This window comes from Psittacula echo (genome assembly GCF_963264785.1).
Source record: "Psittacula echo genome assembly, chromosome: 13".
NCBI classification, from domain to species: domain Eukaryota; kingdom Metazoa; phylum Chordata; class Aves; order Psittaciformes; family Psittacidae; genus Psittacula; species Psittacula echo.
Genome location: NC_137749.1, coordinates 10,727,111 through 10,753,048, shown reverse-complemented (window position 1 = coordinate 10,753,048; position 25,938 = coordinate 10,727,111). Strand labels below are relative to the sequence as shown.

The 25,938-nt window shown below is 43.7% G+C and overlaps 2 protein-coding genes and 1 long non-coding RNA gene across 10 annotated transcripts in view; 2 read left to right on the top strand and 1 right to left on the bottom strand.

Moving 5' to 3' along the window:
• The window catches only part of SFI1 (SFI1 centrin binding protein), a 45,440-nt gene extending 31,629 nt beyond the window's left edge, over positions 1 to 13,811 (top strand). Inside the window, exon 31 of one of the 3 annotated variants that reach the window (XM_080628324.1) lies at positions 13,523 to 13,811. The gene's annotated coding sequence lies outside the window, so the exon portion shown is untranslated. Of the gene's footprint in view, positions 1 to 2,719; positions 2,860 to 13,522 lie in introns of those variants that run through there. The other 2 variants (XM_080628321.1, XM_080628323.1) reach the window with 2 other exon arrangements.
• Positions 1,607 to 25,837, bottom strand: PISD (phosphatidylserine decarboxylase). Of its 6 annotated transcripts, none has more exons than XM_080628341.1 (8): positions 25,759 to 25,837; positions 22,147 to 22,241; positions 18,767 to 18,942; positions 4,880 to 5,116; positions 4,619 to 4,757; positions 4,052 to 4,198; positions 2,750 to 2,910; positions 1,607 to 2,442 (listed from the first exon to the last, which is right to left on the bottom strand). In XM_080628341.1, exons 1-8 carry the CDS (start codon positions 25,806 to 25,808, stop codon positions 2,218 to 2,220), a joined length of 1,230 nt encoding a protein of 409 aa, XP_080484467.1. In that variant the 5' UTR covers positions 25,809 to 25,837; the 3' UTR covers positions 1,607 to 2,217. The 6 variants fall into 6 exon arrangements, with proteins under 6 accessions (XP_080484467.1, XP_080484464.1, XP_080484465.1 ...); XM_080628338.1 differs by lacking the exons at positions 18,767 to 18,942; positions 22,147 to 22,241; positions 25,759 to 25,837 and adding exons at positions 6,993 to 7,158; positions 9,246 to 9,662; positions 14,013 to 15,995; XM_080628339.1 differs by lacking the exons at positions 18,767 to 18,942; positions 22,147 to 22,241; positions 25,759 to 25,837 and adding exons at positions 6,993 to 7,158; positions 9,246 to 9,662; positions 11,799 to 13,515.
• LOC308226535 lies at positions 17,301 to 25,749 on the top strand. Its single transcript, XR_013957914.1, has 3 exons — positions 17,301 to 17,834; positions 18,874 to 19,071; positions 25,432 to 25,749. It is a non-coding gene; the product is annotated as an uncharacterized lncRNA (long non-coding RNA).
• Positions 25,838 to 25,938: the final 101 nt, after the last annotated feature.

The window sequence follows — 25,938 nt, the reverse complement described above, 5'->3', positions numbered from 1 at the left end:
CACTTGCGTGCTGAATCCTCTCCTCCTTAGGTTTCTAATAAAGCACACACCAGGTAACCCATGCTCCATTATGAAGCTGACAGTAACCTTCAGATACTGTGGATGGTGATGGCTGAGCATGGAGAAATTAAAGCTCAGAGTTGCTTTGGCTGTGTCTGGGTGGCATAGGCCCCAGTGGAAAAGGGGGAAAAGATTCCGTGGTCTTTCCTGTCATCCACTGGAATGAATTTGCTTTCTACTGTTAACATGACATTTAGTTACAAGGCTAGTAGTCATAGCTTCAGCCTCTGGGGTTGATGTTTGCCTTAGACTTTTCTAAATAGCAACGGTTTAAAAAGTGCACATTTCTATAACCTGTATATGATAACATACTGCTGCAGGAGTAAACTTGCTAATGTCAAGAAATTTAACAAGATAGGTGGCTGAGAACCACTTCAAGCTTTCAAACTCCTCCTCATGTAAAGTGAGGAAACATTGACTCCTGGAGCCAAATGAATTTTCTCCTGCTTGTCACCCAAACAGCCACCATAACTGAAGTCATGGATGGGCTTCATCACTTAGAGGCAGTTTATCATCCCATCTTTCCTGATGACAAGCTAAGCATACAGGACTTGGCAAACTGGACATTTGTACAACAAAATCATATTCTATTTTCTGCAGTGCATACAAAGAAGATAAGTTTTCCTTTAGAAAATCAGAGCTAGGTTAAAGCCTACCATCTCCTTAAAGTAGCAGAAAATTAGCTCAAGCAAGAAAGTAATATGAGAAATCTTTGATAAAGCAGAAAGGCATGTCCACTCCAACGGGTTCTGGACAGCAAAGTCAGTTTTAAATGTTTGAGTGCCCAGGCTTGAAACAAGTTTATTCTCTAAAAACAATTAATACACTTAAAACTCAATGCCTCTTCTTCACTTTAGCATCAGTTTCTATCAGTGCCACATTTGATAGCTCCAAAGTGTTAGATTTCAAACTCTTCTTGACATGGTGTTACAAGAAAGCTCTGAAGTTTTGCTGTAGGATGAAGCTTCAGCACAGAGTATTGTCCTCAGCACATTCCTAGCATGAGGACAAAAGTCAGAGTCATCTTTTGAATAAGATGAAATTGTTGCCAGTCCATTATAGGATGGCCAGGTTTGCACCTGGGAGGCAACCTGGGATTGCTTCAAAGATTTGTAATATCTTTATACACAGTCAGTGCATAGATGTACTTCACTCGGTGCAATAAAAATTGGTCCTGAAGTATCTGAAACTGTTCACTAAATAGAGAAAGTAATTCTTCCAGAACAATGAAGATACATTGCAGGGAGTAAAAACATTTTGGCTGCTACCTTATTGCATCACACAAGAAAAAATATTCCCTATCTTCTAACACCTTAATCCATACTGCCTCTCATACAAACAAAATCTTTAAGGCCTGGAACAGAAAAACAGAACCATAGATTAGGAGGAGGACACAGCTTTGTCCACTCTTCTCTAAAAGAAAATCCTAAGATGACCAGTTTCATCACATGGAATGCAGACAAAGTGTTTTCAGGTTTAAAATACAGTGCAAAGTCCATTTTTAAAGGGACAATGTCAGGTAAAAGAATTGTCTAACAGTAGAAAATGTGGATGAGTGTGATTTATTGTACTGATGCTGTCTCCATTTTGCATATCTGAACTGTGAATCCATACTCGCCCCCTGAACTATTTGGCTCTCTACATTCACAGCTGCCTTTATTCAAAAGCTTCATCAGAGTATGTCAGAATAAAATAAATATGAGAACACATTCTTTATTCAAAGTCTGAAAAACAGACATTGCAGGTACAAGGTCTGACTCAGCCTGTCACTGTCCCTTTAAATACAGCTAATCTCTACCCTTCCCCATTGCACCTGCACAGCCTTGGAGGGCTTAAAAGGGTTTAAGAACAAAATTACCCTGTGGCACATTGAGGGGAAAACATGAAAGACTACAGGCACAGGGTGGGTCCTTCATGAAACCTCCATGGCCAACATCTTTAAAGGCAGCTGTACCTGATACACCTCTGGTCATTCAATTCTCTTTCTGCATTCAGCAGCATGTCAGTGTAGATCAAATGCTCTCAGGTTTAACATAGCAATGACATTCTTCAGTTTTCCTCACCCAGGTCCTGCTGAGTGATACATACTTGTTAAATGAAACACTCAGTGGTGTGATAAGAGTCCCTTTGTGTAGAAAACCACCTTGCTGAGAGTTGCTATAGAGATCCCAGTGCTTCTCCAAAACGGATTTTCTGTCCAGCTTTGAGGTGGAATTTGAAGTCCTTGGGTGCCTCGAAGATGAGTACAATTGTAGACCCTAAGTTAAATTCCCCTAAATGTTCCCCTTTCCTCATGGGGATCCCTTCCTTGTTGTTGTTGGATATGAAGCTGAAGTCATTGTAGGAGCCTTTAGAGTAAGAAGGACTGTTGGTATGCAAGTCCTGTACAGAGAAAGAAGAAAGTTACTTGAGTATTTCAGTACTCTGTATTCATTAGCACAGCTGTAGACTGTAAATATCGAGGCATTTCATTCAGGAACTTACTTACAATTTGAAAGTGCATAGGGATATTTAAAACCGAGATGTTTATACTGGAGATGACTCTCTTTAAATCAGAACAGCACTACTGTGAAATAGCTTAATTTCAGAGTAATAAGATCTAAATGTTTGTTGTGATTTTGTTTTATTATACTATACCAACCTCGACCATCATCAAAAGCAGAAAGCTACCTACCACGATCTTGCTCACCTGGTCAAAGTAGATGCGAATAGAGCCCACATTAGTTGCTCCTACAGCTGTTAAAGAGAAGAAGCCATGTTTCCAGTCACCTGTAAGGACAACCCGTTCATTGTGGCAGAACAGCTCCTTGATCCAGCGAGCAACGCCAGGATTCACAGACATCAGAGAGCCTGCAATAGTGAGACAATATTCAAGTTGTCTGGTTTGTAGCAGTACTGCAATGCTATCCGAATGGTATTTTCAATATAACAGTAGCTGATCCAGTCAACAATTGTGTCACTTATTTGCAGGAAGAAAGGCAAATGGTAGGCACAGGGAATGAAAAACCAAGCAGTACTAAAACCAAAGGGGCTGTAGGAAAACGTCAGCTTTAATCTCTGTCCAGAAAGATGCACTCTTGAGCAAGGCTCATATTACTTTGCATTTTATCTAGCTGAATCACAAGGGAAACTGAAGACCCTTTCATTTGTAATGCTTGAATGCAATCTGGAACACCATCTACAGTTCTCTCTGTAAAAGAGCAAAGGGTTTATATTTTTAAGCCTGTAAATGGTTCGTTTCAGGCTGACCAGTACAGAAGAACCAACAAATTTTAAATTCCTACATAGTTCTTAAATTAATTTAGTCAGGTATAGTTGCTATACATGTTTCTAGCTATAAACTGCATCTGCTTTGCTGCACTGAATCCAATAGTAGCATTTCACCTATACTCCTTCAATGCAATCAAGGTCTAACTTAAATCTGGGACTTATTTCTCCAGCATCATGGCAGGTCATTGTCCCTCTTCTCATGGTATTTGAAGCCAAATCCAGGTACTTAGGTTTTCACTAGATACCAAGTTTTGTTATCTGCTGAACTAGAGTATGATGACCTGCAAAGAGGAGGACAAAACCATCCGATTCCAGCTCCAGTAACATAACCAACCGTTCAGTAGCATGTTCTTTGCCAAGCACAGGAAGTGATCATATTTTAGGCTACTCTCTGGTCTGCTCTGCAGAACTATCTGTATTTCAGGTAGCAATTGAATAAACTGTGATTAGGAACAAGTCAGGTCAGCGTGCATCAACACTTATTTCAAAGAACTAAACCAGCTTGAATACCATATTACCACTTTCACCGTTTAGATGTGATTTGATCAGACAAACTATACTACTATAAAACTCATTACCGTTTGTGACAAATAACTTTCTGACCATTGTCTATCATGTGACTGTACAACTGCTCCACTGGTGTGTCTCCTTCAGCAGTGCTCTGTACCAGGTTTTCCCTCCACAGCTGCTTTGCACTCATTTTCTAGGACCAAAGACCTACCTGGGAAATGGCGCCGGTGTGACACTCTCCAGTCGGTGGGGGAGTGGAAGCAGTGATAGTCCCCTGGTGCAAGGTAGATTACACAGTGGTAGAGCTCATTCCCCTCCTTTGTGACTAGTTGTTGCTGAAAAGAGTTACCAGGTGGGGCTGTAAAGAATGGAAAGAAAGGGGTTAAAGATACTCTTCACAGTTACCTATCTCAGATAGCACTGATTCTAAGTTAGGCTGGCTAACAGGACTGAATGCAGCTTACTTGTATTGTTGAGACTACAAAAGATACACTTTTTCCAGGAATCCAATATTTCAAAATGGTTTTTTACCTTTACAACAACATTAGATCCTATATTAGGATCTAATTAGATCCTATGAACCAGACAAGACACTCTAAAGCCACTGATGAGACAGGGAAACACTAAAACGACATGTTTATCCCCGAATAAAAACAGACCTGCTTTTGTTGCAGACAATGTGAGAATGAGAGAGAAAAAGAGAGTAATCTCTTTTCTCGTGATCTCAGAACACTGAAAGGGCAGAGCAGAATAAATGCAGAACTGATGCACAACTCACCCTGGCTAAAATGCAGTTCCTCTGTAGAGACGCGAGGTCCCAGGAAGGATTCCAGAGAATAAGTAACCCCTTTTACTTGCTCCACTTCACAGTTTTGTACTTGTCCAAAATTAAGAATCTTTCCATCAGAGGGACTGATCTACAGCAAAGAGGAAAAAAAGGAAACACGTTAGGAATTCATTTGTTCCTCATAAAGCAGATGCGTTCCTTTGGGGGTGAGGGGAAGCTGGTGGTGTAAAGCCTTCATTTCCTTTTACTCACCACACTGTGCACACAGCAGACTGGCCGTGCCTGCGGTTTCAGCTTCCTGCGGAAGAACTCGCTGAGGTTTCTATAGTGATGCAGATCTTCAACAGCTGCCTCCTTCATGTTCACTCCAAATGTCCAGATGTACAGGCTGTAAACAGGCTTCCGGAGCCATGTCGGCAGCTCCACCTGGTTCAGGCGACCCCAGGCTCGCGAGAGCAGGCGAGTCGGAACCGATTTGTACAGAGCAACCTAAAGAAAGAATCCCACTGCATCATTCGGTTCTGCCCACTGACAGCTTTCTCTTACTTCCCCCCAGAAAACAGAAAGGATCAGACTGTTTTTACCAGCCTCTCCCTTGCATTCAGCAGGTTACACCACACATAGCCTGTAAGTCAGCAAGAAATTAGCACTGCTCTTCATCTACACTCCCTCTGTTCTGATGAGGGCAGATGAGGGACAGAATCAAACTTACTACAACCTTATACTGAAGGCAGAATCTCCACTCCCCTGCAGGCTGAAGCTCTACGTACAAGTTACTGGAAATGGCCCAACACAAGGCTTACATTAAAAAAGACAGATTTCACATGTGCTAGTAGAACACTCATCAGAAGGGCGATTTCCACATCCCAGTATTGTACTGCTCTAATGACGCTAGTAGAGTTAAAGAAACACACCCATGTGGACACAACTACACCAGTATAAGCTTATGCCAGCATTACTCCTTCTCTTGTAACTATGGGAGCTGCGAATTGCAAGAGTATAAAGTGCCTTTATTCCTCTAGAAATACCCTTTGGACTTACATGAAAGCATGTTTCAGTAACAACTAATTGAAACTGTGTTGATAAGAGGTATATATATGCTGATGATGTAACTGGACTGATGACAGTGCCTTCCTGTTGGTAATTCCAGCAGATAACTCCTCTGGGGTTTGTGGTTATCAGCCAAGAAGCTCACACGACCATGATGTGATACGGGGCTTGTGGACCAAGGGAACTGAGCCCTCCCAAAGCACTTTTGCAATAGGAGTAGAGATCTGCTGAACTCAGTACAATTTCTTTTAACAGAACAGCTCAGCTACATGACTGGAAGTTGTGGGGTTTTTTCTTAGTGAGAGGCATAATTTATTCTCAGTATTAATTGTATCCTTCATAATTAAGTCTTGCAAAATACAGCCATAAACAGAAGCACATGCCGGCCGAGAGCCTGTCCATCAAATACAGCAAAGTAAGATTCCACTCACAAAACACCATCCTGCGTCACATACAGTGGTATTCCACAAGGAAAACGCCAGCCCAATCTTACTTCAGATAAAACCTTATAAATGAACAGTGCTTGGGTTGTGTAAGCTGAAGTACTGAAGAAAAAACTGTTTTGCCATTTTCTTTGGCACACATTATACAGTGTTAATTTCTAAAGTCACTTGTGCTCAGTTTAGCACAAATACTGAGAATATGCAGCTACAACTGTAAAATCACAGAAACTGTTAGAAGTTGTATTTCCTAGGAGCCCCTTCTCTCCAAGAGAGCCTGGTTTTCAAGTTGATGGCCTCAAACAGAACAGGTGTTCAGTGAAATCATCTTAAGAATGGCAGTTTTGTGGCAGTTGTGAATCAAAGTATTTGTGTAGTTGTTGCATTCTGGAATTACATGAATAACCACGTGCAAGGCATCCTGCACCCTGCTCTCAACGGTGTCAGAGCAGAGATATGCATATCAGCTGGCCAGGCTGCATTAAAAATGCTCCAAGAACTTGAGGAACAAACTGGTTTTGAGCACAAATGACAAAAAGCAAGACACCATTTCAGCGTGGCCAGGAATGGGAACTGGCAGAGGTTTGGTCTGTCTTACCCTGGCCCCAGTACTTCGAGGTGACTGAATGAGTTCAGAAGTTGTTGATTTTCCTGGGTAGAACACTGACTGTTAAAAAATCCCTTGTCTGTGAAGCAATTGGACATCGCAACTATGAAGAGTAAAAGCTGAAGGGAACCATGAATTGCATCTGTCTGCTCCCATATCGTGACCACCAGCCTGTCCTGGGTTAAGGATCTCTGCCCCGCTGCTGCCAGCTCCCTCCAGGATAAAACAGCCAAGGTACACGAAGCGCAAGAGACCTGCTCACACTTACCCTGCTCACAGGCCTCCATCCCACTCTGGTCAAGGGCTTAAGAGCACCGAAAGGCAGAAGATAATAGAGAATAGTCAGAGGCCAAGAACGGAGTTTCAGAGCAGGCCTAGACATACAGCTCAGCTGGCCCAACCTTCGCCTCAGGGCCAGCTGGGGGAATTGCAACCTGCAAGATTACATACACAACATGAGGGTCAGCCATCGCAGCTTCACAACCACCAGCTTCTGACAGCTGGGAATGATTTATTCCTGCTCATCTTAAACATTGATTCTGCAAGTCTTTACTCCTCTATTTGGATCAGTTCTTCCCCTTCCCAAAACAGAAAACCAGTTTATCTTAAAAAAATCCACAAAAAACCCAACAAACACAAGCAAAACCCAGAAGAATTCTCTATCCAAAAAAATGGTGTTCACTCTCACAGGTCACGCTTTATGAATGACACCCTCAAAATTTAAATGCAAGATCACTTGCAGGTGGCACTTGAAAACAAAGGCGCAGCTAGTTCATCCAACTAACAACTTAACATGGTAACGGGGACTTTAATAAGAACTCTTACTGAGGGACAATCTTATGGAAAGAACAGATACTCTGGATGAGAAATCCGTGAGACCTAAAGGAGGTCTCCCAGAGGGTTCACATGTTGAAGGCATCTTGTCTAGACTGTGCCTCAAGTTGTATTTTGTATCACAAAAGATGTTGGAGTTAAATTTACACAGACCTGTTGGTCATTCTCTAACTCTGGGAAACAAGCACTTACTTAGAGACAACAGGAGTGGCACTCCTGAGTTAATACAATTTACAAATAACTGATTCCAAAAGACATCCTCTTCCAGGTCTTAAAAACCTTCACTGGGTACCCCAATTCTGAACAGAGAACGTATGCACAAAGCCAATACTCCTAGTGCTGCAAGAGTCTGGTCTCCACAGGCCAGAAACCAACTCCTCTGCCTCATAACCAACTGCATCTATGGCTTTTTGTCACGTGGTTGTCCTGACTGAGAGGAAACTCATTTTGCAGAAATGCTCATGGGGAGAAATTGAACTTGTAACTCTCAGAGGGAAAAGCTGCTGAACTTCCTAGGCACTGTGAGCCCCAGTTCAGATCCCTGCAGGAGCTCTGGGTAAGAGGCCCTTCAGGTCCTCATTTATTCTTTGGCTTTTACTCATGAAGAAGCCATTGGCACTTCCAAGGCCACACGATCAAACTGAAGTCTGCCTATCTGTGGGCAAAATACTCAAATCTTCTGGGCACTGACTTCGATCCTGGCCAACAGACTGTCGTCCCCATGCTGCTGAAGGCAGCATGCCTGCAGCTGGGGTACAGCTACGTGCGCACCCGGACTGGAAGCGGTATGCTCTGGCTGCTGTGAACAGCTCTCTCTCTCACTGGATTATATGATACAAAGGATGAAGTACAAAGTACTGTGTATGTCTTTCCAAGATGGAAAGAAGCTGGGAAATCAAAAGCAAACTTTCTTGCCAACGCTTTCTTTTCAAAACTTGCATCAGAATTCAAATTCCATGCAGACAGGTACGACTGTCACCTCTTTGGGATGCAAAGTGCTTTTGGCTCAGACTTCTTCTGCATGACCACAGCTTTTTCCTTCCAAGAATTAATTAATAAAAAACAAAGAGTGATCTGTGCATCACAAGGCAAGGGGGAAGAAAAAACCCTGAGGAGATGAAGTGCTGCCTCAGCAGAGGTAAAGCCGCTTTCCTCTCAGCAGGAGGTGGGACTGACTCGACATGGGAATAGGAAGGGACACTTCACCTTCTTCCTCCCATCCTTGCCACCCACCAACCTATGATGTGCTGGAGGGCTGGCAGGCTGGGTTGGATTGCTAGAGCTGGCTTGCCAGTGGAGGTCCGGCTCCCCCTCCCGCTGCTCTCCCCCTCTTCACTGCAGTCGCTCATGGACCAATCCCTGCAGAGCTGCATCCTGGCAGCTCGCTCAAGCCCTCGGGGCTTCTCACTGCCTTGGCCTGGTTTCAGAGCAGTCCCTCACTATTTTTTCCATTCTCCTAGTGATGGAGAGCAGAAAGGAACGGAATGAAAGCCTCCTCATTCCCCTTGTCACATAACAGCATGCCCTTCTCTGCCAATTCAATGCATAAGGAGCTTTATAGTAATTAGGCCAAACAAAAGCTCTGCGGATGGCTGTCGCTCCTTCTGCCCAGAAACCCTCTCATCCTCCCTCCCTCCTTTCTCCCTTCAGTCACCATTCCTGCAAAGCAGAAAATACCGCACAGTACCTGAAGCGAGTTCTCCTATTTGGTGTACCCCCAGCAGAGCCAGCCAGGCCTGGACTCTCCAGTTGTGGGTGCTGGTCCCCGGCACAGCTGCTGCTGCCGCCGTTCCCTGAACGCAGCCTCCGGACATGAATTTTAACTTTGTGGAGGTCGTAGCAAGAGGGTGGAGGGTTAGATAAAGCTTTATAGCATCTCACCATTTCCCTGTGTGCAGATCTGGTCCCTGCAGGGTGTTTGACTGACACATCGTCAGGGTGACGGCTGGTTGCAAGGCTCAGTCTTTTTTCCTCTACCTGTCTTCCCTTTGCTTGCTCCGGCACAGGAGAGAGGCCACGGCGTCACAGTTCCCAATTCCCCCGCTGGTTTGTCTCTTGATTCCCCCTCTGTTTCCCACTTGAATCTCTGCTACGAGGGTTGCAGCTATTGCAAACAAACAAGCATTGTGTCATATTTCAACATCCCACTACAAAGCTGACTCTGCACAAGATAAAAATGAGCTGTCCGTATAAGCAGTCCTTGCTCCTTGCTAGTCGGGGTTGCCATTGAAACTCAAGTCTCCAAAGCCCACCCTGCAGTCCCAGGCTGCCAGGCAGCGATGCACCACAGGCAGAGGAGCAGCCAGATGGCCTTGCACTGCTAACCCAGCGCCAGTCTGAATCCGAGGCTCAGAGGAGGAGTGGCATGGAGAAGAGGAGGAGATAATTCCCAGCTTCAATCTGCAGTGCAGCAGCTACCACAAAAAGAGTTCTGGACTGCTGGACACCAAAAATCCTTTCCTGCTCTTAATATCCAGCTTGGAAAGAAGAAAACAGAAAGGAAAGGAATGTCTTTCTGGTTTATAGCCCTTGCTAGACACCAACATCCATCTCCTGCAGTCTCTTTCCATCTTAAAAGACTTGCATAAGGAGCCCATAAAGGACATTCTTCTACAAATACCCAGATACATAACAATGAAACAAGTCAGGTTTAGGGCCAGCTTGAGAATCTGGTATAAAAGAAGTGTTAAAGTGCCTATTATGTGACAATCAGTATTGTCACATTTTTACGTCCAGTAGAACTAAAATACAAAACCTGAGTACAGAAGTTTTGGGTTGGTTTCTTTTTAAAAACAGATAAAAGGCTGCAGTATCTCTATCAGCATTCTGAGCATACAGAGGGAAATTTCCCTCTTTGACCCTGCAGACCACATCTCAAACATGGGTTTTCTGCACCTCCTGTGACTGTTAAGGGAGCCTGAAGGCAGACCCCTGGTTCAGAAACTGTTGGTCATCTAGCTACATCTTGCCTGGAGACTAGACCAAACACCCGGCTCAGTTCAGGGGCTGGCTCTCCAGTGGCTGTTTCACTTCTGTTAGCTTTTGAAGGCTGGCTTTAAAAAAATATAATTAGGATTTCCTTGTTTGCAAAGCTGTCTAAACACCATGGAATCTATATGTCCAATAGAGAGGGTCCAAAAGAGCACTGGTGGGCTGATGTGAGGGCAAGGGTTGTATTGTATTAGAGACAAGGCTGGAGATATGGGAGGGCCAGCAAGAAAAGCTAGAATTAACTAGCTAATGGCACCCCACTCCAATTTCCTTGCAAGGAAAATTCCCCATTTCCTCACAAGGGGAATATTCTATAAAGAATTTTGTATTTTGACTGACCTTCAATGCTAAATATTACAGATATTCCCTAGAAACACCTCTGGAGTGTCAGTATTAGAGTACTTTTTTCAGCAAGAAGACTGCTATACAGTGTTCCAGACCCCAGGAGGTTCCAAGACCTCTGTTCATGCTGTTGTTTGAGCTCAATTTTAACAATTATTAAAAGAATAAAAAAATCCAGCCAACTGATAGAAGGTAAATCTAAGACCAGCCCCAAGCACTCCAAACAGTCTCCTTCCTCCCCAAGCCCTGTGCCAACTTTGTTTTCCTATTTAAAAATATCATTCAGTCTTTCCCTGGCTGGCACAAGAAACTCCTACACAACAGAAATGAAGCCATCTGTATAGCGAAACGATGAAAGCAGTTACCCAACACCCCATCCACATTCAAAGCAAAGCAAAAAGGAGCACAGGGGAGCTGTTGCTCTGGATTTGCCTGCAATATTCGAAATCACCACCATTAAATACTAGATTGTAGATAGAAATGAGCTAAATTGACAGCATGGTTTCAAAAGGCACTTCAGAGCATGGTGAAAACCAGTTTCACACTGGACATGTGTCTTCACAGTACTGTGGAAGGGGAGTTCCTAAAGCTTGGCACAGGCAGAGCCAGGCAGGGGCAGAGCAGCCTGACCCGCAGCTGCCCTTTGTGCGGCCAGGCTGGCACCCTGCTCCCCGCCCTCATCTCTCAAGACCTTCACCTACGCATGACTTTGCAGAAAGATACCAGAGCAAACAGAGGTCTTATCTACATCTTCTGTACTCTTCCCTGGAAGGGTAAGGGCTGTAAACCCACAAGCTCTTTCAGTAGGAATTCGATCTTATTCCCCAAAACTTTTTCAAGAAATGATGATATTCTGTATTGAACAGACCTGATTCTATGCAAGCATGGAACAAGTTAAATAGCTCACCTGCTCCCCCAAAACAAATGGACCATGGGTTCTACAGTGGGTTCAAAGCAGTGGGAACTACCAGCCTTCAGTTCAGAACAAAAAATGTGGTGCAGGAGAGATCACTCTCGAGGAAGGGAGAAATATTGCTGTTAAAAGCGGTTCTTCTCCACTTCTTAAAAAAAGAATGAGTTCAGGTGAGTAAGAAGACCTATGTTTTTCCTAAGTTCTGTTCTACTGACCTCATTACATACACCAAGAGGCAAATACCAGAGTTGTGCTTAAGCGCTGGCATATATGGCAAGTTGTCATCCCTGCTGTGGCTGCCCCAGAAGCAATGCAAGGTTCCTACAGTGTAAAAAGGCCAAAATTTAAAATCCACCCCGAGTTTTACACCATGGGGGTAATGAACAAGAACTGGTGAGCAACCAGCTCATAACAGGGGTATGCCTCTAAGGGCATCTCAATGGCTGGACTTGTTGGGATGCAGGCGGTGCCGCAAAGCCTGTTATTAGCTTAGACAAAAATCTTGGCATTGCTGGTTTGTAGGAGGTTGGACACCAGTAAGAACTATTTGAAATCACTCAGAATCCCTTTCAATCAATAAAATCAGCAGTTACCAGCAGGTATCAATCCCTAAAGAATTATTATCTAACAGAGAACTGCTAATCTGCCAGGTATGCAACACCCTTCTGCTCCTTCAGCTCAAATACAGCATCAAATCCAGTGAGCCCATTGAGCTACCATTACATTACCCATTTAATTACCACTACTACCTCAAGTTTTAACAAATAATACAGCAAGGTGTTTTCCAGAAAGACTAATATGTAACTGAACTTCCAACCTCAGTTTTAAATCATTAGGCTTGGAATGCCAAGTTGGAGCGCTCAGAGTCCTCTGGTCACACTTTCTGTATTTGATAACAAACTGCTGTTTAAAAAATGCACTGGACACATCCAAACGCTGTATTCGATTTAAGTGCCAGTAAAAATAAGGTCTTGCAATCAGGGCAAAGAGGTATTCGGTCACTGTTTATTTAGGTCCCATTCCTTTCCCAGCAGTATGCATCATTTCAGACACATAACCCCTGCTCCCCTCCAATCTTCCCTGGAGCCAGCCCAGCAAGAGGAACGCGGGACGCTCCACACCCAGCCCAGTCCAGAGTTCCTAAACGCTGAGAGCACAACACGACTCCTCTGATGCTGCCGGGGAAACCCGAGTGCACAGCTAGCAGCTGCCAAGGAAGGGCACGGGATTTGTGAGAAGCACACTCACTTCCAGCTTGGGCAAGTGCACTGCTTCTGCTGATGGATTGCTGTGGACTAATGGAACAGACCGTGCTCTGCTTCAGCAACCCTTCATTTCTAAAACGCTTTACTTTTTATATCAAGAAGCCTTTTAATATATTTTCTATTAATTTATTATGAAAAAAACCCACTTTCGATCATTTTCCCCTAATCATAAATAGCTTGTTTAGTTCCATTCTATAAATAGGAAAAAAATCCAAAAGAAGTACTTTTTTAAGCTAGCCGTAAAAGGTCGGGTGCTTTCTCAAACTTAAACCTGAATTCTGTACAAAAAGCCTGTTGTATAGTGTCACAGAGCTCATCTGTGAAGCAAGGAAGAAAGTTTTATTTACTTTTGCAAAGGAACATGAAAATTGATGACACCTAAAATGCACTGTATTACTTCAACATTTTGTAGTAATAATTTCCATATCACGGAGCTTTTGGTTTTCTTTTTAGAGACACAACCAAAACCCGCGCGTTGGCTCCACACGTGTGGAGCGAGCTCCGGGCTCTGCAGGGCTCTAACGGAAGCACAAGCCGCGGTGCCTCTGCAGCGAGGCGCGACCGGCGGAAGCTGAGCGAGCTCCGCGGGAGTCAACTCCGAGAACACCGCCCCACAGGACTGACTCGGTTTGAATCAGGCAAGAGCTTACTCATGGGAGAGTCGAGACCCTGGAACGTCTCTCCGACACTTCCAGCAAGCCACACACCGAGGATGACTCGCCCCTGGTCACCAGCCCTCGCACACCGGTCCTTACCTGTTGCCGGCCGGCAGCGCTCACCGCCCCGCCGGGTCTCCTTGTCCTCCTCCCCTCTTCCCGCTCTCTCCCGCTGCCGCCCTTCCAAAGCAGTTTTCGGACACATGAACAAAGCAGCGGATGGCAAAACCCCACCGACACCCCCGGCCCGGCCCGCTCCACCCGCACCCCGCCGGGCCCGCACCTACCTCCCGTCCCGCACTCTCGCCGCTGCTGGTGCCGGTCCGCGCCTTAAAGGAGCAGCGCGGTGCCGGCGGCCCTCCCCCGCTGCCTCGCAGCCACTGGCGCTCCGCAGCCGCTGCCTTCCCGCAAGGCCCCGGCCCCCGAGGAGGAGGAGCCAGGGCAGAAGATGCGAAAAGGAAGGGAAGCCGGAGAGGACCGGAACACAGGGACATCCTTGGCGGGGCGGGACAGGGGGGCTCTGCCCCGGAAGGCGCCAGCACTGCCAGGACACGCCGGGAACGAGAGGTCCCTTCAGCGCTTCTCTTCCTAAGGAGCCGCGGGGAAAGTGGCGGTGCCGGGGAACAAGGCGCTGTGCGGGGCTGTACCTGTGCCCCCCGCAGCCTGCCGGGACCCCGCGCTTGCCACGGCAGGGACCGGGTGCGTTCTGACACACAGAGCTTCAGCCAAAGCAAGAAGTGCGCTGCCGTCTCACAAAGCACTCCTGAAATCACTCTGTTACCCAGCAAGGTGCTCAGGAAGGTGGACGAGATAGAAACCATTTACACATTCAAAATGCCACCTCACTTCACCAGTCAGATTAAGAAAAGAATGATTTTCCTCAGTTCAATTTTCCAGGACACCGCAGAAAACAATTCACCCCATCACACCCTTCACGCATGGTCAAGTTGTTGGAATTTCACCACTTTGAACATTTTCTGACGCCTCTGCCATGTGCATTGGAGTGCTCTACAAGACATTTTTGCCAGCAGCATGTTTGCTCAAATAAAACTCCAAACATCAGAACATGGGAGCAAGAATGAAGAATAAGAGACCAACCCAGTGGAGATGATGTTTCATTCTTCCAAAGTTGGATTAACAAAATAAGCAGAGATTTTTCCATTATTAGCTCTTCCTTAAACTCGATGCACACCTCTTGCCATAACACTGAATGTTCGTCTCATCTGGGCCAAGAAAAGCACCTTCTGTGTTGTACCACCAAAAGAGCACCCAGTGTCCTCGGTTACATAAATATGAGCAGTTTTTAGTATCAATAGGAAGGACTGTGTTGTTCTTACCTCTGAGAACCAAGATCCTACGCCTATACTCATGCACTTCTCCACTGTATTAGAGCTGTTTTCGAAAACTGTGGCCCATGGCAATAAGCTGAGGTTTGCCCAGAACACAATTGTGAATTAACCCATCATCTGTATGCTCAGATGTCACCACAGCTCACTTCCCTTAGAGGCTCACTTCGGACTTCCTGCTGCGTGTCACTCCAACACACACTGTTTTTTGCTTAGATGAAACAGAGCCAACTATGGAAGCAAAGGACAGCTACAAAAGTTCCTCTCTAGACAAAAACTCTTACTCATCCAGTCCCTCTGTTCATCCACAGTAATTCCTCAATCCTGTATCAACACTGCCCCAGTGCCCAAGTGAGAAGACACAAAATGTCTCTAGTTAGCATATGAACAGTGTGTTATGCATGCAGATCCCAGCAGGAAATGTTCTGTGACAGCAAGGATTTGAGACAATAAGCTTCCATCCATCTGATAAATATCTACCTGTCTCCCTTAGAGCCAGCAGCATTACCTCATCTAATTAAATGAAAGCTGATCCTCACTGGCATTCACAGTGGGAGACACCCTAAGGCCTTAATCAGCTCAAGCTATTAGCTACATAATGTCTCTAAGAAAATTAGAGGAAGAAAAGGTCTGCGCTAAAGGAACAACAGTTTTGTCTTTCCCTGTGGAAGACTTAAGGGACACTTACACCAGATTGTTTTCCTCCCCGTTCTTTCATGAAGTATACAGGAGTATTCTGTACAATTTGATCAAAAACTACAAACACTTCTATAACAATATGTACCTCTGCTACAGGGGAGGTTCCATGCCTGTCTAGCATGATGATGATTTCCTACTTCATATCTCTCACCTGCTCAGAAGCAGGAAAATCTGCCTGGCACACAGAGCCATCATGTGGAAGATGCTGCACATTCGCACATGCACACGAGGTTGGTACTGCACAATCAGAACTTCCCAGCAGCAGGCTTAGCAATGCAGCAGTTTCTTGTTCTATATTACTCTTTCAAAGCCCACTCAATTGCACATGGTCTCCTTTTGCATACGCAAAGGCTTACACTGCTCCAAAAACAAGACAACACCCCTCTTTTTCCACACCCCTAATTGTGCTTCCAGGGATGCAGTAAAACAGAATAATGGAAAATGAAAGGTCAGCAAAAAAGACATTTTACTTTCCAATTAAAAGGAACAATGCAGCTCTTATATTTCTTGAGTCCTTCATTGTTCAGAATATTTCTTGCAATGTCTGAACACAGTTCCTCTTCTTTCTCTCAAAACTGTCAAGCTTCCTTTCTCTCCCACAGAAGCATTCAATAGAACTTAAGCCTGTAAGGAAGGACTAGGAAACCTCATGTCTCCTACTGGTACCTGCTACATTTGGAGACCTGCTTATCAGCTTGAAATTCTGTGTGTGATTCCCCACTGCAAAAAAAAAGATCCTTCCGAGCTGTTTCATCAACAGCAATACTTGTAGCTTCACCAAATAGTAACAAACCAGCATAGTGAAAGAAAATTAATTTAATAAAGGAATTACTCAATTTCATACTTAGAAGTATGAACAATAAGAAAAGGACATTTATTTTTGAGTATCAAAACTGAACCGGCATAAATACTCTGTGGACACTTACCGGTTCTTTTTTAATCAGAACATAAAACCTGTTTGAAATAAGCTTCAGCAGGAAAAGAATATTCATAAGACAGAAATTCCTCAGGGGCTATCACGGCCTAAGCTTTTAGCATCTGGACTGTCTGGCTTGTATCTGATTTGGGTCACTAGTGAAAATGAATTTAGGGATTCCAGCCTAGTCCCCCACAGGCATGTGGCCAAACCACACACAAACTGGCAGTGTGCTCAGGAATGCAAAGAAATGGGATGCTAAAGGTCATACCGAAGCATCTCCTACACAATCCTATGATCCTAGAATGTTTATCTCCTTGCATTCAGAAAAGGCACTGAAGCAGGCATTCACCTGGCTGTTTGTAAGAATACCACATATACTGCAAACTGTCTAACATGGAGTTAGACAATATCCTTAATATTTCAAATGAGATTCAGCAGTTAAGAGGAAGTTACGAAGTTATTTCTTACTTCAATGTTGCAATGGATATTTGACCTATGAATCTGATACACATAGTGCAATTCCACAGTAATTTCTAAACTACTTGGAATCCAGAAGGCAAAAATCCCTCAGGATCAGCAAGAGCCATTACAGACCTAAGTGTTACCTATAAAAAAAAAAAAGTCTTGCTCTATATTCACAAAGAAAACAGGTAGATTTTTATTAACTAAGTATTAATTCTGTCTCAGTTTCCTTGTATATAAGGATATAAGTATATAAATAAGTATATATAAGGCATGAAGACATAGAGGAAGAAATGCCCCAAGCAGCACAGACTGAGCAGCTAGTGAGAAGATAAACCCTACAACTGCTGCACAAGCTGTACCCATAGCAGAACTACTAGGACAAAAAATCCTCAGCACTGAGTGGGTTTTGAATTTTATGATATGTAATTTTAGTCTTGCCTATTTTGATTTCTGTATTTAATTCTGTAAGCTGTATAATATGCTTAATTTGCTACCTTGCAATGCAAGGTGGGGAAAATGAGAAAATTCATTGCTCTGAGCAGAGCTCCAGCTCCATCAGTTGCTGCAGATGCCTTTTGCTTTCACAGGAGTACAAGTGGACAGTAGGCTGAAGATGAGTCTGCATCATGCCTTGGCAGTGATGAAGGCAAACAGCACAGAGGAGCAGAAGCCAAGGGAAGGTCATTCTTTTTTACTTTGTGCATCTTAGACCATACTGTGTCCAGTTTTCTTAGGATCAAGAAAGGTGTTGATGGACTTGAGCATGTCCAGTGAAGGGCCAGCAGCATGGTCAAAGAGTTGCAGCACATGTTCTGTGAGGATGGGCTATGGGTATTGAGCTTGTTTAGCCTGCAGAAGACTTAGGAGGGACCTAACAACAACCTTCCAACGGCCAAGATGAGGTTGCTGAGAAGATGGAACCAGGCTCTTTACTGAGGGAGATGGAAAGACAACAGCCATAACTTGAAACAGGGAAGGTTCTAACTTTTTAAACTTAATATATATTTATATGTAAAAAAACCCATAAATTTTAAATAGTATAATTTTTATAAACAATTTTATATATTTTCTATAAATTGTATTATTTTATATATATAATTAACTAATAAGAAAAGTCTTTTTCACGATGAGGATAATTAAGCATTGAAATAGGGTACCCACAGACACTGTGGAATTTCTGTCTTTGGAAATTTTTAAGACCCAAGTGTATAAAGGCCTGAGCAGCCTGGTCTGAAATGAGTGCTAGCTCTGCTTTAAGCAGGAGGGTGGACAACATGACTTCCATCTGAATGATTCAGTGCCTACCAAATACCTTTTTATTCAAAAAATACATAATACCATCACTTGATTAACTACCCCTTCTACCTCCCATCTAACAAGTACTTATAAAGTGTCAGCCATACTAAAAGGTGGAGGAGACACCAGCAGCTTGTAATGCATCATTATATTGACTTCAGCCAAAATGATAGTTACTTAAGTGACAGAAACTTTAGTTTCATGATTTGTTAAAAATGCATTGGCAGTAGAGGACAAATTAAACATTCCCTCAGAATAAGAGCAAAGGAGCTTTGCATCAAATATGGCAGAAGCAAAATTGCCCCAAGTTTCTTACCTCCCACTCACTTGCAAGCTTCACTGGCACCTCTATGCCCCTCTTCTCCAGCTGTTCCAACTTGTAATCCTCATATTTTCTGTATCCTGCATATCCTCCTCCTGTAGCTACCAGAACATGGAAGGGGCGCAGGCGGAACACTTGCCCTACCGAAGCGGTATGAAACTTCTTCCTGTCTGTAACAGAAAAGAAACCCAGACTTCAGGAAAGAGAACAACTACACAGTAAAGAAGAAAGCTATTATGTGCAAAGAGGGATGTCAGCTTAGATGAAGAAAATGTAATTAGAAGCCTGTGACCCATAAGGTATGTATAAATGTTCTTAAGTACTCCAGTAATTGCAGCATAACAAGTTACTGAATCTCAGCTGATGAATACTAACGGGTCATCTGTGGTTTTAACCTTATCCACTATCCCATATCCCTCCAACGTTCTTCCCCCAAAAACATATAAAATGAGCTCCCTGAAAGCACTGTGGAGAAATTCATAAGATGAGCTGCCTGAAAGCATTATAATTACTTTCCAACTATGAGATCTATGTTGTTACTGTATAGAATGATCAGTTGCTGGGGAATAATCTGTAGTACTGTGAAGCTTCCTGCTCCTCAGTCATTAAAGTTTTCATTATAGTCAGGGAATTCCCAAAACGTACAGCTAACTGGAAGGGGGAAGGAAATGACGACCTGCTTTGGTGTAGGTTTGGTAAACAGGATAAGAGGCATATTTCTGCTGTAATACAGCTCACATGGAGGGCGGGGGGGACAAGAGAAGACGTCTAGTGCTATGCGTTATTTCTTACCAAGCACTACCAAGCTCCTCCTGCATAACACAAGCCTTGCATGTCATCTGTGAGATCCAAGTACACTGCAATGTCACTAAGCAACAGGACAGCTGCACAGGAAAGCAGTGAGAGCAGTGGGAAGTATTCCCCTTGCCAGATCTTGAGAGAAAACTAGTATGTTAAGGCTTAATGGTCTAAGGACTGTGCCGCTTCTACCTGTATTACAGGCAGTCTCAAGATTCTCAGAAATGAGCCTAAGTCACTACCAGGTAGACAAAACCCCTGAAAGAACTAAGTCTCAGATACTGATTGGTGTAATTTCCACAACAATCTTTAACAGGATGAGCCAGAATCAAAACCAATGGACTCGATCTTGTTCCACCAATGTCAGGCTTAGGGTTTGACAGTGAAAGGATGCATTACCAACCAAAAGAATTCAGTAACACCAGATCTATTTCTAGGCATGCACAGAAACAAAGTGTAATTGCTCAGCCATTGGAGAAGGTTTAGGTCTAAGTAGTCAAGTTAAGGCATCCATGATGCTGCAAAAAGATGCCAAATAGAAGTAATTCTCCCTCACATTTTGGTTTACCAAAACAATATTTTTGCTCATTTCTTTCCTACATGCGATTTAAAACATTGTTTAAATCGGATGTCCTAAAATGCACGTTATGAAACCAGCTTTATCTTACTAAAAAATAAAAAAAAAATCTTATTTTCTGGGAAAAAAAACCCCAACCAAACCAACCAACAAACAAGGCAGCAACAGTTAAGTTAACAGTTAAGATAAGTTAAGTTAAGTTAACAGTTAAGATCCTAGAAAACATGCTGCCTTAAAGAGCAATGCTCAGTAAGGGACAGGTATCATTTAGAACAGCTAAATGCTTTTAAAGAAAGACTTTTATTTATTTTGAATTTACAAAGACTTTACAACCTTTAACTTTACATCACTATTTCAACAGAAATGTTTGTACAGAGACCTATGATACTCTTTAGCTCTAAAGCCTTGAACTCCCTTCTCACCATGTCTTTGGTTCTAAGTTAGCAAAGGTGTTCAGCTATTTCATCAGTGATTAACAAATTCCTAAACTGAACCCCTTAGTGAGAACAGCTCTTTCTGGTTTGTATCCAGGGAGAGGCTGTTTCCCCTTCAAGAGCCTGTATTGATTACACCAATCTGAACCTTTCTCTTCCTGTGCTAGAGACTGAATCATTTGAGGTTCCACAGGCCATAGCAAACAATTCATCAATAAATGATTTGATGAGCCGACTTTTCCCCATCTCCAGTGCTAACAAAACAGCACTTCTGTAACTGGTGTCCATGCCATGATGCAAAGGCACCTAACACGCCTTTGTGAAGGGGGTTTTGACCTGACAAATAAAACTCCACACCTTTCAGATAGGAATGAAATTCACACAAGTTTACAAATTCCAAGACAAAAAGATCAGTTACCAATTCTGGCAACAAGCCCATGTTCAGGCAGCTGGGGCTGGTTAGGGATTTCAGCCGAAAATCCTGTCCTCTAATGATATTAACACTACAGCAACCCTTTAGCAAGCAGCACGTGAATGTGAGGAAAGCTCACGCCCTGGCACCTGAGCCAACAGAAACAAACCTGGGACAAGAGGAAAAAGGTGTGGGACTTTTAACAAACTAATAACATTTTTAGATGCTTTGAACCCTAAATCTGAACTCCTTCCAGATAAGGCGAACATGTTTCAGGTTTCTCTTAAACATTATGTATATTTAGCAAATGAGAATGAAAATAAAGTAATAATCTCCTTCTCTGGAACAGATGAAAATGACTCATTCCCTCAGAAGCATTAAAAAATGCAGGGTGAGAAAGCAAAGTGCGTAATGAAAGGCAGTCAGAGGCAATGATCTAAAGATTGCTTTGTTACTCTCACCAAATAAAGTATTTCTTCTAGGAAAAGATACAAGCACTTAGAGGAGACCACTTACAAGGGTAGAGATAAAAGTAGTTATCTTTTCTTCCTAATTACATCATTTGCAAGTCATCTAGATTTAAATCCAAATCAGAATCTAAAATATGCCTTTCCAGCTTTAGCCAATACTGCTCTAGAAACTACAGCATCTAAACTGCTGTCTAGATTTGCATCTCTGCAAGGCTCCTCAGACCTATAAAATCGTTGTGGGACAGATGGCACATCTAAAAGGACAGAGAAGAAGCTTTCAGCCATGGCTAGGGAAGCTCTTCATCCAAAATGGTCCTCTTGTAGCAACGAAAGTAAAAATAATAAATAAATAAATAAATCCCCACAAACAAACCATGGAAATTATTTCCTTTAACAACATTTGTTATCCAAGTATTCCAGTAGAGCTGAGAAAAATGAGGAATCTTATGAAATAGGTAAATACACTTATTTTAGTACCTGGAAAACGTCACACCAAAGGAGTAAAGTGTAATTTCAAGTGTGTGTGTATGGAAATGCCATGAATTGAACATGTCTCTGATGCTGGATTCCCACTTCCGCTTTAATCTGAAGAACTTCATATTCACCAGTATGTAACTGTAATTTGCCCAACTTTGAGTAACCCTGAATTTAAAACCACTGGGTAGATACAAGCCTTCACTTACCACTGAAGAATGTCCTAGAAGGTGGATGCTTCCACAGGACTCCAGTTTTCAGAAACAGATTGTCATGTATAAGGAAGTTACAGCTAGTCAGCGAACTGCAAATACAACAGGCAAGAAGCAGTTGCTTAAGTAAAAATGTTTAATGATGCATTAATTTAAGCAGTTCAGTAACAGTGATAATCTTATATTCAGAGGCTGAACAACAGAGGGAAAAATCTCCTCAAAGTATCCTAAAATTTCCACTGAGCATATTCCTTCCTGGCCTGCTTCTTCCCTAAAAAAGGCAAAACAAAACCAAACAACTGACAATCCAACTGCTCCTGCAGATATTTAGTTAATGCTGCATCCATTTTATCTTTTCTTAACAAATATTGACATATGTTCCTCTTGAGCTTAATTCTACTGTAACAGTGATACTTGTCTGAGTATTGCATGTGCTGATCTTGGCAATAGCCCTTTTTGGGTGACTAGTTCTGTTGACATTATGTACCATATCTTGGCCTGTTTGGAGTTCCAAGATGTGATTGTGAATACAACCTGAGTGGTTTTTAAAAAGAAAGCTGATACCTCATTTTGTCTCATTTTATGCAGTGCCCTGGCTTAAATGTTTAGTAACCTGTTTGGATTTGTTTTTTAAAAAAGTGAATCTAGAACTGATGAGCATAACTACTCTCTAAATCTGCTTCCAATTTAACATAGGCCTATTTTATCCAATAGCATGCAAACATCTCCTTTTAAGGTCAGTAAATAACTCGTATTTTGCTGGGGAAAACAAAAATGTTTAAAACAAGACTGCTCTACTTACAGGGTAAATACACAGCACAAGCATCATTATCTTCTGTAACAACACAGCTATCAAGTATTTACTTCCATCAAAAGATAATGTTTACAATAGGCAAAGTTGAAACCAGCCATGCTGATCAAAACAAACTTGGCTTGCAAATGTGATGGTAAATTTTTAATGATCATTTAGTGCTTGGGATTATTCCATCTCCCCCAGGCTGCTACTCAGGTGTGTCATTCAGGAAGCTCCTACAAAAGCAACCATCTTAAGAGACACTTCTGAATTGGGTTCCTGTATCTCTTTACTCATCATGCTGGTGAGGAGCAGTACATAGGAAATGTATGGATTCCAAGAAGTAATGTCATTTTTTAGGCCAACTAGTATAGCTGGAAAAGTAAAAAGGCTGCCAGGCACAGAAGCTCTTCTTTGGAGTTTGTTTTACCACTCTGTAAGCTAGTGACCTGTAATGTGAGTGGTTCTGCCACTCCAAAACCACACAGACTTACAACTGGCCAACACAGGCAAAAGGGTCAATCAGGATTTTTCATATGTTTAATATATAACATTTCCTTTCTGGTTTCTAATAATCTGAAAAGGATACATCCAATTGTGCAAGAACTATTCATGTTCAAAGTCTTTATATAAGCACATACAGCCAAGTTCTTGAAGAACACATGGCAACACTGCATCCTGCTGTCAGACAGGATTCCAGGCCCAAGCCAGGGCAGGAGAGGAGCAGTGTTCTCACACCAACAGGCTCAGTCCCTTGGGAAGAACCAGCTCTGGCAGGTCTTTGTGCAACCCTTTCATTCCCAGGATGCAAATGCCACAGCTGGGATGCCTTCATTTGGCCCTCTAACCTTTCATCTGCTCTTGATGAGATACATGCTGAGTACAGAGTTACTTCATTAGCCTACAAGCTATTGCATCATTTAGGGCCACTCAATTCAAGGAAGTGGTTATTAAGAACGTTTAAAATTAATTTCAGGTGTCTAATGAGTTACACGTAGACACCTCTTTACTTAGAAGAAGGGTCTACAAATAGCACATTTCTTGTCTAGAAATCACATAGTGATACTAGCAGACACTTGCTAACAATGTTTTAATGTTAGCAAGGACAAACAGCTATAGTTTTAAATTATCTCCATAACATGGTGTCAGTAATATCTCACTCTGCCCTTCAGCTTCATGGTCTCAATTAAACTCATTGCATTAACCCAAACGTGTCAGGACAGTCCCTCCCCAAAACGTGGATTCCTGTGACCAGGTGCTAAACATACCACACTGCCACATCATCTACCAGGATATTATTTCCTTAGCAAGGCAGAAAAAGCAGCCCAGACTGCTGCAGAACCTGTATATTTTACATAGCAACAGAATGTAATTTTAGATGAACACAGAGGTCAGCTGATCTGCTTGGGTCATACACCAGACCTACACTAATTCATGGTATTACAAGGCCTGCCTTACAACATATTACAACACCTGGGATAAAAGGAGTTCTTGCCCATGATAAGCTCGGAGCCTGTGGGCTATTTCTAAGGGATTAAAGAAACTAAGAACTAATCCAGTCTGCACTGGACTTAAATTTACCAGAAAAATCTTAAACCCCTAAAAAGTCTGGGAAAAAAACCCAAACAATTTAGCTGCAGCCTAAAGCACTAGTATTCTCAACACATATATTAGCTTGATACATAATAACCTAAAAAGATAAATGCACATCCAGAACAAAACTAGCTGCACTGGCTCCACAGGAGCACCAGGAGCTGTGTGGTTGCAAGGAAGGGCAGGGCATACCAGGTACTTCAGCACACAGATCATCACGGAAGAAGGACACAGCTAACCACAGGCCCTAAGCTCTTACTAAAATTGGTTTTGGTGCCTAACATGAAAAAACCACTCTTCTCCTTACTCTGAAATCTAAAAATACGTAAAGATGACAAGACTGAGTTTGCTGCCCTCCTCACCTTCCCTCCTCCTGACAGCCTGATCTTGATGGGTACAAGGGTGCAGGAGAGCACTGCCTTCCTGACCCCACCACCCAGCCGGAAGGTGCTGGAGCAGGAACTGTGGGGTCCATGTTAACTTCAGCCCCTCGGTGACTGGTCATCACAGGTCAAGGGACACCACCACCTTTAATGCCAGACAGCAACATGCTCTGCACATGAGGTGTCTTCCTTAGGTTTTGAGAGAGAAGGTGGAGTAGGGGGACCGTGTGTTCTAAGAGCAAATAAATGTCCTAGAAACAGTATTCTTAAAACTGATCCGTTGCTACGAAAAGAATAAGCTTAAAAAGCACATCCGCAGAGGGCAGTGGGTTCCCTGAGAGGCGCGTCTCCTCACAGCCCCCACCCCCGTGATTACATAACCTTGGGGGCAGCAGCTGCCCCGTCTGCCCATTTCCATAAACACACACGGACACCTATTGACTATGAAAACGTGTTAGAATTACAAGAGGCCATATTTAAAATAAAATTAAATCCCTTCATCTTTCCTTCCAGCTTGGACACCAAGGACGAGACTCCCCGCGCCTGCCCAGGGCCGAGGCACCAGGCAAAACCGCGTCTTCGCCGCAGCAGGGAAACGTCAGCGACCAGAGCAGTCAGGGCGCAGGGGGCGGCTGCAGCCCCCGGCCGGGGGGAGGCCGGGCTACAGCACAGCTCCTCCTCACGCCCCCCGGGTGCCGGCTGTCAGACAACAGCTGCCGCCTCCCCCCAGCTCTGCCGGGCCTGGACATCCCCAGCCGCCTAGCCACCGGGCAGCGCCGTGCGGTGCCGCATCGTGCCGTGCCGTATCGTATCGTACCGTACCGCCTGCCGTGCCCGTACCTGCTCCGCCGCAGAGCACACACCCCGGCCCGCGCCATGGCCGCCGCCATCTTGCCGCGCCGCAACCGTACCCTCTGCTGCGCTCTGCGCGTGAGGGCGGGAGACAACCGAGGGGCGGAGCCAGGCGGTGGCAGGGAAGGAGGGAGGGAGGGGCGGGGCCGGTGAGGCTGAGGGGAGAAT

Bases quoted from the DNA above. Each gene is read 5' to 3' on its own strand.
- PISD (XM_080628338.1), bottom strand. From the start codon at position 9,442: ATGGTGAGATGCTATAAAGCTTTATCTAACCCTCCACCCTCTTGCTAC. The intron at 4,758-4,879 runs GTGAGTAAAAGG...TCTTTGCTGTAG, and splicing joins TCTGCTGTGTGCACAGTGTG to ATCAGTCCCTCTGATGGAAA. The intron at 2,911-4,051 runs GTAGGTCTTTGG...TCACTATTGCAG, and splicing joins ACACCGGCGCCATTTCCCAG to GCTCTCTGATGTCTGTGAAT.